This window comes from Brachyhypopomus gauderio, chromosome 16 (assembly GCF_052324685.1).
Source record: "Brachyhypopomus gauderio isolate BG-103 chromosome 16, BGAUD_0.2, whole genome shotgun sequence".
Lineage (NCBI taxonomy): Eukaryota > Metazoa > Chordata > Actinopteri > Gymnotiformes > Hypopomidae > Brachyhypopomus > Brachyhypopomus gauderio.
This window is the reverse complement of record NC_135226.1, coordinates 22773100-22787481: the sequence shown is the minus strand read 5'-3', so window position 1 is coordinate 22787481 and position 14382 is coordinate 22773100. Positions and strand designations below refer to the sequence as shown.

Here is a 14382-nt window from a genome sequence, read left to right as displayed (position 1 = left end):
CACACAATTAAACGTACACAGAAGAACAACCACAAACAATTAAACGTACACAGAAGAACAACCCCACACACAATTAAACGTACACAGAAGAACAACCACACACAATTAAACGTACACAGAAGAACAACCACACACAATTAAACGTACACAGAAGAACAACCACAAACAATTAAACGTACACAGAAGAACAACCACACACAATTAAACGTACACAGAAGAACAACCACACACAATTAAACGTACACAGAAGAACAACCACACACAATTAAACGTACACAGAAGAACAACCACAAACAATTAAACGTACACAGAAGAACAACCACACACAATTAAACGTACACAGAAGAACAACCACAAACAATTAAACGTACACAGAAGAACAACCACACACAATTAAACGTACACAGAAGAACAACCACACACAATTAAACGTACACAGAATAACAACCACAAACAATTAAACGTACACAGAAGAACAACCACACACAATTAAACGTACACAGAAGAACAACCACAAACAATTAAACGTACACAGAAGAACAACCACACACAATTAAACGTACACAGAAGAACAACCACAAACAATTAAACGTACACAGAAGAACAACCACACACAATTAAACGTACACAGAAGAACAACCACAAACAATTAAACGTACACAGAAGAACAACCACACACAATTAAACGTACACAGAAGAACAACCACACACAATTAAACGTACACAGAAGAACAACCACAAACAATTAAACGTACACAGAAGAACAACCCCACACACAATTAAACGTACACAGAAGAACAACCACACACAATTAAACGTACACAGAAGAACAACCACACACAATTAAACGTACACAGAAGAACAACCACAAACAATTAAACGTACACAGAAGAACAACCACACACAATTAAACGTACACAGAAGAACAACCACACACAATTAAACGTACACAGAAGAACAACCACAAACAATTAAACGTACACAGAAGAACAACCCCACACACAATTAAACGTACACAGAAGAACAACCCCACACACAATTAAACGTACACAGAAGAACAACCACACACAATTAAACGTACACAGAAGAACAACCCCACACAATTAAACGTACACAGAAGAACAACCCCACACACAATTAAACGTACACAGAAGAACAACCCCACACACAATTAAACGTACACAGAAGAACAACCCCACACACAATTAAACGTACACAGAAGAACAACCCCACACACAATTAAACGTACACAGAAGAACAACCCCACACACAATTAAACGTACACAGAATAACAACCACACACAATTAAACGTACACAGAAGAACAACCACACACAATTAAACGTACACAGAAGAACAACCACACACAATTAAACGTACACAGAATAACAACCACACACAATTAAACGTACACAGAAGAACAGCCACACACACCACTGTCTGACATTCTCATCTAAGCATAAGTGTATGAATGCTTGTGTGTGCCTGTGAGAGAATATGTGTGTGTGCTTGCAGAAGTGTGTGTGTGTGTGTGTTTGGGTGTGTGATGTGTGCACTGATTCACGTTTCTTTTCACTTCCGATACCGATTCAGATATCTGAGGCTTAGTATCGGCCGATACTGATCCGATACCGATCTGATAGAGTAAAACGGTGCTGAATCGACTTAAAACATTTTTTTTACACAGACATACTGAATTACAAGTTTATTGAAAAATCTGCACCAGTACAGCACACTTAAACACACATAAAACATGTAAAAACAACACAACTTGCATTTGTTCAGTCAGTGCAATTATAAATATAACACTGAATGTAAAATAAATAATACCAAAGAACCTGAAACTGACAAAAACAATAGGTTCACAACTTTAGTCAAACATGAAAAATAATAAACTGCAAGAAACATTTAAAATGGTTCAAGAATTCTAAATATAATTAAAAATAAATAAGGAGATGAAATAAGAGAAACAGCTACACCTATGCGGCTAGTTTGCTAGCGCAGACATCACGCAGAGCACAAAGCATGTGACGGCCAGAAATATGTTTACTGTCTCTTCAAGGGAGCGAGTTGAGTGCGCGTATGGAATATTATTGTTTTTTTAGCTTTCTGCCGTAGACCAACTCAGAACACTGCTCTTTATTTTATTTCTGTAAGTAACGCATTCAATGAGCTTTGGACAACTCACCAGTTGATGTATGAACAGTCAAGTAATGATGGAGCCCAGGTTTATTTTGGTCAACCAGCAAATAAACGGACTAAGTGTAATAGCACCAGCGTGAGTACGAGTCAGTGATTCACCTCTCCTCTGTGTCCTTCGTGTTTCACTCGCCTGTTAACTGTCCAAGTTCACTTCTATCCGGGACAGAGTGGATATTTAAGGTTGAACTAACTCCGAAAAGCGTTACAAGCATAGAATTAGACTGATTAGATCTGTCTTTATGGATCAGTCACATTGTCACAGATACCTGATCTAGAATTTTTTCCAATATCAGGACCGATACAGATATTAATATCGGAATCGGTGCATCCCTAGTGTGTGTGTGTGTGTGTGTGTATTCTCTGTATTCACCCTCTAGCAGGAGCACCAGGCAGCTGTGGGGGAGGTGATGGTGATGTTGGAGGCTCTTCATGGGCAGCTGCTCCTCATGTGTCTCGTAGTCCACCTTCAGAGACTTCAGGGTCCAGTTGAGATGCCTTCACAGCCAGAAAGCACGCGAGTAAGACAGCAGCAGGCGGTCGGGGCAGGTGAGCCCCGCCCCTCCCCCAGGTGAGCCCCGCCCCTCCCCCAGGCTACTCACCGCTTCAGGCTGTGCATGGAGAGAGTAATGTTGGTGTTCTCCAGCTCCACGTTGACCTTCTGTGGCATCATCTGCTGAAGCTTCTCCACTGGCCCCACCTGTTCAGACTCTCCACCATGCTCTGGGACCACAAACCACAAGAATGTCACTCACTCCACCAGGCGCACGCGCCTCTCAGCACCGCCCACCTAGTCCCCGCCGACCTGGTCCCCGCCCACCTGGTCCCCGTGGCCTGACCTGCAGGAGAGGGAGGGGTCTCAGCGGAGGGGTGAGGGGCCGTCCGCGGGACCTTTAACGGAGAATGAAAGAGGCCCTCGTGCAGCTCGGCCAGCAGGGTCCTGACGCTGAGAGCCAGGTGTCCTGGCCGCAGGTTCAGAAGACTCACGTCCCCACTCAGAGACAGACCCAGAGACACCTCAGCCAGACACGCGTCCTGCTGAACACCACACACCTGCTCACGGCTACACACACTTTGAAGAGTGCATAACATCAACAGAACCATATTTGCTGCAATGTTAATGAAAGAAAGGCTGATGGGCTTACACACACACACACACACACACACACAAATATAAACACACACACACACACACACACACACACAAATATAAACACATACACACACACACACACAAATATAAACACACACACACACACACACACACACACACACACACACACACACACACACACACACAGACACAGACACACACACAGACACACACACACACATACCAGTCTGCTGCTCTTTAATACTTTACTGCTGAGCTGCCCCACTGAGAACTCCCAGGCCAACCTGGAAACAACATAATTAACATGATAAAACCACCACCAGGACCAGCACGCCCCAGCAGCTGGGCAACACTACGCCGTCAGTCCCAGAACCAACCAGGCTCGATACAGGGGCAGGAAGGCTCGATACAGGGGCAGGAAGGTGTGTGTGTGGGGCACCAGTCACCTCTTGCTCTGGTGATGGAGCAGCAGGGTGAGGGTGGAGGTGTCCGTGTGCCACAGGGAGTCGGGCAGCAGCAGGTTCAGCACCATCACGTTTACGGAGCCCACGTGGAGTGACAGCAGCTGCAGGGGGAGATCAGACCAGCTCACACCTGGAGGTACCTGGGAGAGGGGGTGTGGCCTAACTGGGAGAGGGGGTGTGGCCTACCTGAGAGAGGAGCTGCAAACAGGTGGCAACTGGCAGGCCTTTGTGTGGGTTCCCCCCACGGCTGTGCCGGTGTGGGACAGACTCCTGGTAGTCAAGCCGGATCCGTACCTCGCCCACACACAGCGCCAAACACCTCCTGGAAAAAGACCAGCCACACACAAGCAGCGCAAATATGACACCACTTACACACACACACCACTTACACACACACACACACACAACTTACACACACACACCACTTACACACACACACAACTTACACACACACACACACACACACACCACTTACACACACACACACACACACACACACCACTTACACACACACACACACCACTTACACACACACACCACTTACACACACACACACACACCACTTACACACACACACACACACACACCACTTACACACACACTCACACCACTTACACACACACTCATGTAACTTTATTTTTCATCATGGTCTTAATTTTAATACTTACGGCAAGTCTTGGTTCACCAATTTACTTGAAATCCATATTTTGTCTATTTCCTGTAAAACAAACAAGTTAAAGAAATAAGGTATATGGGTAACAGTTTGTGAACAGTGTTGAAATCATCTGGGTAACAGTGTGAAGTGTTGAAATAATTTAGAAATGTAACTATTGGCTTTACAGGTGATAATTTCAAATCCTAAATCAGCCTGAAACTATCGAGGGTTATTTTTCTTCTCCCTGCTACAGAGGTTGTGGGTATATTAGCGGAGGTAAAGGACAGTGTCCATGCTGGGTCTTCCAAACCCATGTTCTCAGCAGCAGAGAACAGAGTTAGCTCCATCATAGAAGGCATAACCAAAGACTCAGAATCCATTAACAGGACAGTTAAACAAGCTCTGGACACATCTAACATCTAACGCAGCTCTACTAGGTAGCCTGCTAATATAAATCAGTTTAATAACCTTTAATAACAAGGCCTCTTGGAATATTTAGGCTACAAGGTTTTGACCGGTGTGATTTAAATGAGAAACACGGACTGTGTGTGTCTGGACACTGCTGAGTCCACCACTACAGTTTCACCCACCAGGGTATGTTGAGGTAAGAACTGCACGCTGACTCCTTGCAGGGATAAGAAACCAACCGACTTGATTTTCAGCTCGGCGTTCAGGGCAGAGTGGAAGAAGCGCACAACCAACCTGCAGCAGAGCCACCTAACAGACCCAGACGAGTTAGAGTGTGTTTATAAACAGGAAAAAGATAAACCTGTTATTGAAACCCTTTCAGAAGACAGTCTGGCCAAAGACATCTTCATACACTGCATAGCTGACACTGCAAAGTGTGTCACTGTGTTGATATGATCTGAGCTGAGTGTGTGTGTTAATATGATCTGAGCTGAGTGTGTGTGTTGATATGATCTGAGCTGAGTGTGTGTGTTGATATGAGCTGAGTGTGTGTGTTGATATGATCTGAGCTGAGTGTGTGTGTTGATATGATCTGAGCTGAGTGTGTGTGTTGATATGATCTGAGCTGAGTGTGTGTGTTGATATTTATATTTACATTTATGGCATTTAGCAGACGCTCTTATCCAGAGCGACTTACAAAAGTGCTACATAGTTGCTTGGAATCACCAAGGTAGTATATACAGTCCTGAACACAAGGTACTCTAAGCTGGAAAAACCACTAAACGAAAATCATATGATACCTAACAATTATGCCAAGTCATTATTATACCTGAATATACACATCGATATGATCTGAGGTGAGTGTGTGTGTGTTGATATGATCTGAGGTGAGTGTGTGTGTGTTGTTATGATCTGAGCTGAGTGTGTGTGTTGATATGATCTGAGGTGTGTGTGGATATGATCTGAGGTGTGTGTGTGTGTGTGTGTGTGTGTTGATATGAGCTGAGATGTGTGTGTGTTATGAGCTGAGATGTGTGTGTGTGTGTTATGATCTGAGGTGTGTGTGTGTTGATATGATCTGAGGTGTGTGTGTGTTGATATCTGAGGTGAGTGTGTGTGTTGATATGATCTGAGGTGTGTGTGTGTGTGTGTTGATATGATCTGAGGTGTGTGTGTGTTGATATGATCTGAGGTGAGTGTGTGTTGATATGATCTGAGGTGAGTGTGTGTTGATATGATCTGAGGTGTGTGAGTGTTGATATGATCTGAGGTGTGTGTGTGTGTTGATATGATCTGAGGTGTGTGTGTGTGTGTGTTGATATCTGAGGTGAGTGTGTGTTGATATGATCTGAGGTGTGTGTGTGTTGATATCTGAGGTGTGTGTGTTGATATGATCTGATGTGAGTGTGTGTTGATATGATCTTAGGTGTGTGTGTTGATATGATCTGAGGTGTGCGTGTGTGTTGATATGATCTGAGGTGTGTGTGTATGTTGATAGGATCTGAGCTGAGTGTGTGTGTTGATAGGATCTGAGCTGAGTGTGTGTGTTGATATGATCTGAGCTGAGTGTGTGTGTTGATAGGATCTGAGGTGTGTGTGAGACCAGCTGACACTGTTCGAGTAGAACGGGGAGGCACATCACACAACCCGGTGAAGAACCCAGCAATCATGACACACGTCCTCAAGTTTCTTACCTGATAAGAAACAAACACACAACTCCCAGCACCACCAGCACGGCGGCTACCGACACGGGCATCATAGTGCTGCCGACACAAACGCCTCATATCCCGCAGGACACCATGACTCTTCAGGTACCGAACCTCGGCGACACGGCGCCCACACTCGCCCGTCTACCGCCTGTCACTCGCCTGTTAGGGACCCGGCACCAGGCGCCTCACGGGCGGGTTAGAGCTCCAGCTACCTGCTAACTACTCACAACCAGCTGGTTAGCCAAAGCTAGTTAGCCATGTAGCAGAAAATTAGTTTTAAACGTTTAACCGATAGTTACGGTGTATCGGCTGTTATCAGTGTTTCACTAATCCGTATAATTGGTGGTCGGTCGTGTGAACCTGCCGTCGCCCGTGACTGAAGGAGACTCGTCAACTCTTCCGTTAGCTCTGTTGGCTAGCTGCGTGAAGACTGCAACGGCGGGAAACGCAAAACGCGCCCAACAAAATCTATTTCAAAACAAAAGTCCCGTCGCCAGCACGCTCACGACTCCTCAGAAATGTAACTTATAAAAACTCATAAATTGTGATGCCGAATCTATACAAGTTTTTTTAAGAGTGAAAAAGTATGTCATTTAATGTGTTCAACATGGTTATTGCAAAATATTTACATTCCATCGTTCTGAATAATGCTAAACATGAAAAACATTATTATTAAATTAGTAAAGTACTAAAAGTTTACCATCATCACATGTAGCTAATGCTATAAATTTACCATAATCACAATTCCTTTCTTTGTGGTTATTTCTACAGAATTTTGGCAGCATGCAAGCCATATATTCAGACAAATCAAACAAACTAGGATTGCAGAGGTCATACTGATATCTTTTAATGCAATTCATTACACAAATTCAAAAGAAATATTGAGATTTTTAACAATGCAACAAAAAATACTGCAACTATGTTTTTTATCCATTATAAATTTTGTAAAGATTCTATGGGCAATTTGTTAATGTTGAAAACCATCATGCTGATGCCTTCAGCTTGTTGTGTTTGGCAAACCATTCCTCACTCTTATCTGCAGCCATGGCCTGTGAAAGAAACACACTGTTAAACCATCCACAACCACTTTCTGCAAAGCAAACGTTTCCGTAACAGATTACCTTTTCGAGCAGTTCGTTTCCACTGGGGTCCAAGGCAGAGAGCTGTCGAAATGCCTCATCACCCACAAAGCAGATTTCATGGCCATCCTAAATGACGGAGTCAACAGTTACTAAAGCATGAAGTGTCACCTCCACTGCCCCTACTGGTGTTTGACCTCAGAGACTCACCGGGTCAGCCAGAATCACCACTTCCACGCTCGCTTTTCCTGGAGTGTCCAAACTGACGAGTGGGGTCAGAATCTTCTGGTTCTCTTTTATCATCACGGCCTCTATATCAGGTAACTGACAAACGAGCACAAACAGGCACCTTAATCGGGCTGAACACTGCTGACTGAACACTGCTGACTGGCCTCTACTCGATGAAAGGTCAGATCTCCAGTTTAAGGTAATATTTTAGTCCAACATTCAACCTGTTCTCGTGGGCAAGAGATCGCAATCCTGCCAAAAGCGGTCCCGTGGTCCACAGGAGCGCCAATGTCCTGAAGCTCTATTTTACACTGCAAACCAAAACAGACACAAATACACACACATGAAAATAAATCAATGCTCTTTTAAACTGCTATGACAATATATGGTTTGCATTCCAGTATTGCAACATGATGGTTTTCACACTGCTGTCAAAGCCCCGTGAGGGTCTGCATCATCGGACCTGGTTCTCGGAGAATCCCAGCAGGACACTCTTCCTCTCCTCACTCGTCTCCATCACCTTCATCCCCAGCAGGGTGGACCAGTAATGCAGAGAACGCTGCAAGTCAGACACAGCCAACGAGACCTTCTGAACCGGGTCTGCTCTCAGGTTGCAAAATAAATAGTAATACCTGCAGTTAATATATTGTATTTATATATATATATAGGCCATTATCTTCAGTCTCTGTCACAAAGGTCATGTTGCTACTGGATTGGTGCTACCAGACTCTGGCTGTTCTTGGTCAAGCAGGTAGAAGTGGTATCCTCCAGGGGCTTGGGTGAGGAACACGGCCTCTGGGAGCTGTGTTAGAGGCCAGCCCAGCGCCCTGGCACTGCTCACTGCCCGGGAGGACTGTAAGGTCAGGCCCTGTACAGTGTGGGTACATCATATGCACTGAGGCATAAATCACCAAACACAAATTGCAGTATCGGCTGTTCAGCAGTATTTATTATCTTTTCCTGTACCCTCCACAAAATATCAGTACTCATGTGAACAGTTATGATAATGGTGGTATTTTACCAAAAAGTCATTGCCGAGTCTGTATTCTCCCACTCCATAATTATAAGTCAGCTCTGCTACAAAGTGGTTTTCCTCTGGGCCAAAACCCACCATCGTTTTACTCCATTTTCCATCGTATGGCCTGGAGAAGAGGAAGGAAACAGCAGTTGCCTCCTGGGACAGATTTACACGGACGTTGAGATTTTGGTCACCTGTAATTTACTTTCATATTAGACTCTTAGTGCAGAGGTGTGCAGCATACAGTACGGTGATAACAGACAGTAAAGTCGGCCTGTTATTCGCGTTTGGTGTGCAGCCTGTAGTCGTGAGGATGAGGACGAACTCTTGACATGTAGACTCAGTAAAATAATGTTTATTGTGGGTGACAACCTCCCTGTACCGTCGGGAACATCTCGAAGCCCCTCCCGTCCTCCCCCGACACTCACCCGTTACATGTCGCCCTGCAGCCCTCCTCAAACTCCTCGTGCCGTAAAACCTGGAATTACAGTTTAATGTGTTTCAGTCCCGTGAGTCACCGTCTCGTTTCCTGTAACACAGCGGCGTTGCTTTACCTTCATCCCGAGGACATCCCTATAAAAATACGCTGTTTTGCTCCTGTCTCCTACTTTAAACACGAAGTGCAGAGTCCGTCTGAGTACCATGTTCAGCCCAACACCGTGGACCTGCTCGCCAGTCCGGACCTGGTCCACTGGTCAACCTGCCGATCGGTTGCTCTGCTTTCTACTATGTCCAAGGTTTCATTTCCTTGAAAGCGCGTACATGTTTTTTTTACGTTTAAAGGGATTCACATTGCTAATTTACCACACAAGAAAGAATTTCATATGTGGTGATTTAAAAAAGTTCAACCCATCAAACGTTTTACTTTCATATTCGCGTTATTTTCACGTTCTGGTTTAGTCACGTCTGTGACGTCAGAGCGCCAAGATGGCGGCGCTCGTAGGACACGTGGGTCGCGGAGTCGTGGTGAATATGGGCCGCGGTTCGGTACTGAGGGGATGTAACGCCGCTCTGATCAATCCTAAGAGGTTCGTGCGAGCTCTGAGACGGAGGCCTGTCGCGGTCCTGTATCCCGATGGTAAACGCGAGACTCTCGTTAAGTCAAATCTGACGGCTGACAAAACCCAGTACGAGCGGGTCGAGAGGCTGAAGCCCGAGAACGCTACAAGACCAGTGAAACCAGTAAAGCAAAGAGGACCCAGCACCAGCAGCTCCAACGGCCCGATCCAGACCCCTAGTGTGAAAGACCTACTGGGAGGTCTACGCTATGAGAAAGCACTTCCCGGAGACAAGCGACTGGCGTGAGTCCGACATGATCACACGCGGCTCGTGTTTCTAAACGTTATTTTGGTAGTCATGCTTTAACTGAAGGACCGGTCGGTTTCAGGAGGGTGGCGAGTATCGCCCGGTCCAGAGCGTCCCGCGAGGAGGAGGGTAAGGTCCTGCTGGAGGGCGCACGGCTGATCTGTGACGCGCTCGCCGCCGGCGCGACTCCTCTCGCGCTGTTCTTCAGCAGACCGGAGAAGCTCGTGCAGCTCCCTCTGCACGCGCTCCGCCAAGCCTCTCTCGTCAAGGTCAAATTCGAGGATCTAAAAACCTGGTCTGATCTGGTCACTCCTCAAGGTGTTATAGGTGGGGCCGTCTGTTAGACACGCTCCTCTCTTTATTTGTAAGATTATAAATGTATATATGAAGTCAGGTGTTGTCTTTTCAGTTAATCATATAACTGACTTCTTTTGTGCTTTAAACACCATCCACAGCCATATTCTCAAAGCCAGACGCGTCCTGTCTCACCTTCCCCAGAGCCGTGCGTCAGCAGACCGTCCCGTTGTCCCTGATTTGTGACGGCGTGCGGGACGCGGGGGCCCTCGGGACACTCCTCCGCGGTGCTGCTGCAGCCGGTTGTGAACGCGCCCTGCTCACTAAAGGTACCCGAGCTTCGGGACACACACAGGAAGTCCACACCTTCAGCCGTGCGGCCCTCAGACGTGTCACTTCCTCCCCACAGGCTGTGTGGACGCGTGGGAGCCCAAGGTGCTGCGTGCGGCGATGGGCGCTCACTTCCGTCTCCCCGTGCTCGCGGGTTTGGACTGGGACGGCGTGGCGAAGAACCTACCGCAGCCACTGACCGTCCACGTGGCGGATAACTGCGGCTCGCTTGCGAGAAGCACGTTTGCCGAGTTCGAGCACGAGGGCGTTGAAGAATACGTTGAATCGGACTCTGACGATGACGAGCTGTCTCTCCAATGTCTGGAGATGAAGGTGTACCACGAGAGCTGGGCCCAGAGCAGCACGGCTCTGGTGGTCACTGGAGACCTGCGTTGGCCGAGCTCAGAAGCGGTCCAGCTGGCGGTGGACACCGGTGGGCACAGACTGTGTGTCCCTGCAGAGCCCGGTGCAGGTGGGCTGAACGCAGCTGGGGCTGCCAGTGTTCTGATGTTTGAAGGGAGGAGACAGCTGCTACAGAAAACCACCAAAAGAGGATCAGCAGTGACCCGCTGAGACACCCTGCCTCCCCAAGAGTGACCCGCTGAGACACCCTGCCTCCCCAAGAGGGACCCGCTGAGACACCCTGCCTCAAGAGTGACCCGCTGAGACACCCTGCCTCCCCAAGAGTGACCCGCTGAGACACCCTGCCTCAAGAGTGACCCGCTGAGACACCCTGCCTCCCCAAGAGTGACCCACCTCACTCCCCCAGCTCGTTTCAGCCGAAAGCATCTTTCTCAGAGTATTGCTAGTGAAATACTAATTATAATTAAAATATATATTATAAAATCATGAGTTTGTTTATCCACGTTATCCACTGTTTGTAAAATGAGACGTAACAGGTGACACCACAGCACGATAGTGTGTGGGGAGTGTGTAGAACACAGGTGCAGAAGCAGCATTGGACATTTGGGCTTTAATGACCAGAAACAGAGAAGCAGACACAAGCCGTGCGAGCTTGACTACCTTTAGGATGGAAACGTCTGAAGAAATTCTATGCCTTCAAAATCTGACTGCTTTAATACAGAGGACCTTCACAGAAAATCCACTTCAATGTGCTTAGAGATGGAAAACAGTCATATTACATCTTTACATCAAATATCAACGAGTAAAAGCAAAAGTCAGTTACTGGAGCAACTGCATAACGTGGTCGTCACACAGACTTTGTGCCTCGAGACTCTATAGACATCAGAGACGTTAGTGTGTGCTTGTCTGTAGCAGCACCCATAAGGAGATAATGAACAATGTCATGTGAACGTGAGGTGTGTGCGCAGTGTTTAAAAATACTGTGACTGTTTTACTGTTTCTTAAAGCTGCATATAAACAAAATGAAAGTTATGAATGAAATAAAAATAAGACAGAATGGCTCAAATCCAGATCCATGGTAGGGGGTTTATCTACATTAAGAAATTCTATGCATGAAATGCCACAAAAAAAGCAACAATGTGTTTTAAGATTTTTACCATCCAGGCTGTATATGCAAGGCACCACAGGAGAGGAGGGAGACTCCAGGAAAGAGGTGTAGGGTTGTTTTGTTTGTTTTTTAAAAAAGGAAAATGTCAGTACAAAGTGAGGCTTCTTTAAAAAGTCTCACATGTTGAGGAGAGGAAGTCAGGGGGCTGATGGGAAACGTAGTTCGTGTCAGCTGTTGCCGGCCACTTTAAATGGGCTCGGGTTTCAGCTTCTCAGCCAGGAAGTCAGTAACGAATTGCTCCACCACGGCGGGCGTGATCTCCTCCACGTCTCGGACATATTTGGCGCGGGCCGACATGTCCAGGATGGTGAGTAGCGGGGCCGCCTCAGGCAGATTAGTGTAGTCCCGCAGAGAGTCACTCATGTCGTCCTGTGGGCACAACGCAAACGCACGGACACCAACACTCATCAACATCAAAGGGCCAGTGAATGTGTGTGTGTGTGTATCCAGACTAGTATCTCATGACCTTTGTCAGAAGCAGAACTTTTTAGAAAAGTTATTTTAGACATTTTAGAATTGAGAAAAGCCCAGAACTTCAGTTCATAACCTATACAGAGTGCTTAATCAGAATCAGAAATACTTTATTAATCCCCTGGGGGAAATTGCAAATATAGGGTCCTTATATAGGGAATGTGTGCATCTCATGATGTAGTCTTTTCTCCTTCTGGTCTGGTCTGGTCTTTATGTCTCCACTACCCCATAGTCCACACACAGAGATGCAGCCTGACAGAAACCCGCAGCAAACACACACACACACACCCTCCCTCTCAGCAGGGTTACGTGATCCAGACTGGCCTCTTTACCCTCCTGTGGTCACATGACCGATACACCGTCTCACGTTCATACGACAAGACGTCATCACGTGATTCCACAGAACATGGACACTACAGGAGAACATGATATTGAACTAATAACCACTGACCAGTAGGGGGCAGTAAAATAAAGTTTGAATCCAAATCTCGTCCGCTCCAGCTCTGACTTCACTCCACCGAAACTATGAGCAGTTCCACGTAGCAGCAAACGCATTAAAGTTCACAATCAGATCCTGGACCTCTAAAAACAACTGTTACTGTTTTACTGTTGTCGCTCAAAAGGAGAAAATTATCTGCAGACTTTAACTGCTTACAGATGGATCACGGTTTGTTTCGACAACCACAGCAGTTCAGTCCACTCCGCTGAACTTAAATGAACTTTTTTTCTTTTCTTCTTTAATATTCACACACGGTCCAGCATGTGTGTGCGGGACCTCCAGCAGAACAACGCAGGAACGCCTGCAGGACACACGACTACATGACGACCTGCCGAGCACTGATGACTTCTCACGGCTTCTGCGGTCCAGATAGACAGGGTTCAGTCTCCGGTTCTGTCACTGCGGTCAATCTGGTCATAATAACACGCAGTTAGTGTCAGACACACCGATACGACTCTGCTGAGACTTTACTTGGAGTGGCCAGAGGGGGCGCTCTACTCCTTACGGTTCACAGTGAGGACCTAGAGAAAAAGCAATCAAGGAATCTTACAGCATCAGCCTTCCTGCCTTTCTGACACACACACACACACACACACACACACACACCCACCCAACCCACCCACCCATATATTCACCCTCCACACCCACATATATATCCCCACACCCACCCCACCCACACCTCCCTCTGTTCAATGATCTGCTTCTTAACACACTGGATTACAAGTTAGAAAAACAGACGCACACCTGCGTATAATAACTCAACACTCCTGAACGCTACTGTGAGATGGTAAAGAACTTATGGAGGAGTCTTCTCAGGCCAAAATGTCTTAAATCACGTTCACCCCCCCAAACGTGCACACACCTCTCCAGCCACAAAGAAGAGCAATGGGCTGTCCTCGTCCTTGGCTTTGTGCTTAGCCAGGACCTTCTCTGCGATTGGCTGGATCAGTTCCTTGGCTGCTTCTAGCTCACCCTCCTCCTCTGCATCTGAGAGCGAGAGAGAGAGAGAGAGAGAGAGAAAAATGAAGCAGCATCTTCTCCAACAGAATAATGTGAAGTAGAGCAGAAACACTCACATA

At 46.5% G+C, this 14382-nt stretch overlaps 4 protein-coding genes across 8 annotated transcripts in view; 1 reads left to right on the top strand and 3 right to left on the bottom strand.

The window, feature by feature from the left end:
* Positions 1-6979, bottom strand: part of LOC143478484 (bridge-like lipid transfer protein family member 2) — a 47736-nt gene extending 40757 nt beyond the window's left edge. For 2 of the 5 annotated variants that reach the window (XM_076977467.1, XM_076977469.1), the window contains exons 1-9: positions 6534-6979; positions 5022-5148; positions 4445-4494; positions 3963-4098; positions 3759-3877; positions 3536-3596; positions 3038-3236; positions 2801-2921; positions 2572-2696 (exon numbers count right to left, since the gene is read on the bottom strand). In XM_076977467.1, coding sequence (XP_076833582.1) covers positions 2572-2696; positions 2801-2921; positions 3038-3236; positions 3536-3596; positions 3759-3877; positions 3963-4098; positions 4445-4494; positions 5022-5148; positions 6534-6598 — 1003 coding nt within the window. In that variant the 5' untranslated portion in view covers positions 6599-6979. Of the gene's footprint in view, positions 1-2571; positions 2697-2800; positions 2922-3018; positions 3237-3535; positions 3597-3758; positions 3878-3962; positions 4099-4444; positions 4495-5021; positions 5149-6533 lie in introns of those variants that run through there. The other 3 variants (XM_076977468.1, XM_076977470.1, XM_076977471.1) reach the window with 2 other exon arrangements.
* A 400-nt stretch (positions 6980-7379) lies between these two features.
* On the bottom strand, positions 7380-9561 carry glod4 (glyoxalase domain containing 4). The gene is made up of 9 exons (XM_076977475.1): positions 9428-9561; positions 9302-9351; positions 8877-8997; positions 8579-8723; positions 8319-8455; positions 8080-8166; positions 7838-7951; positions 7670-7756; positions 7380-7597 (listed from the first exon to the last, which is right to left on the bottom strand). Exons 1-9 carry the CDS (start codon positions 9515-9517, stop codon positions 7532-7534), a joined length of 897 nt encoding a protein of 298 aa, XP_076833590.1. The 5' UTR covers positions 9518-9561; the 3' UTR covers positions 7380-7531.
* Positions 9562-9800: 239 nt separating this feature from the next.
* Positions 9801-12395, top strand: mrm3a (mitochondrial rRNA methyltransferase 3a). Its single transcript, XM_076977473.1, has 4 exons — positions 9801-10174; positions 10261-10505; positions 10634-10801; positions 10882-12395. Exons 1-4 carry the CDS (start codon positions 9801-9803, stop codon positions 11373-11375), a joined length of 1281 nt encoding a protein of 426 aa, XP_076833588.1. The 3' UTR covers positions 11376-12395.
* nxn (nucleoredoxin) overlaps positions 11756-14382 on the bottom strand; it is a 35485-nt gene continuing 32858 nt past the window's right edge. The window contains exons 7-8 of the mRNA XM_076977474.1: positions 14166-14290; positions 11756-12702 (exon numbers count right to left, since the gene is read on the bottom strand). Coding sequence (XP_076833589.1) covers positions 12520-12702; positions 14166-14290 — 308 coding nt within the window. The 3' untranslated portion in view covers positions 11756-12519. The remainder of the gene's footprint in view (positions 12703-14165; positions 14291-14382) is intronic.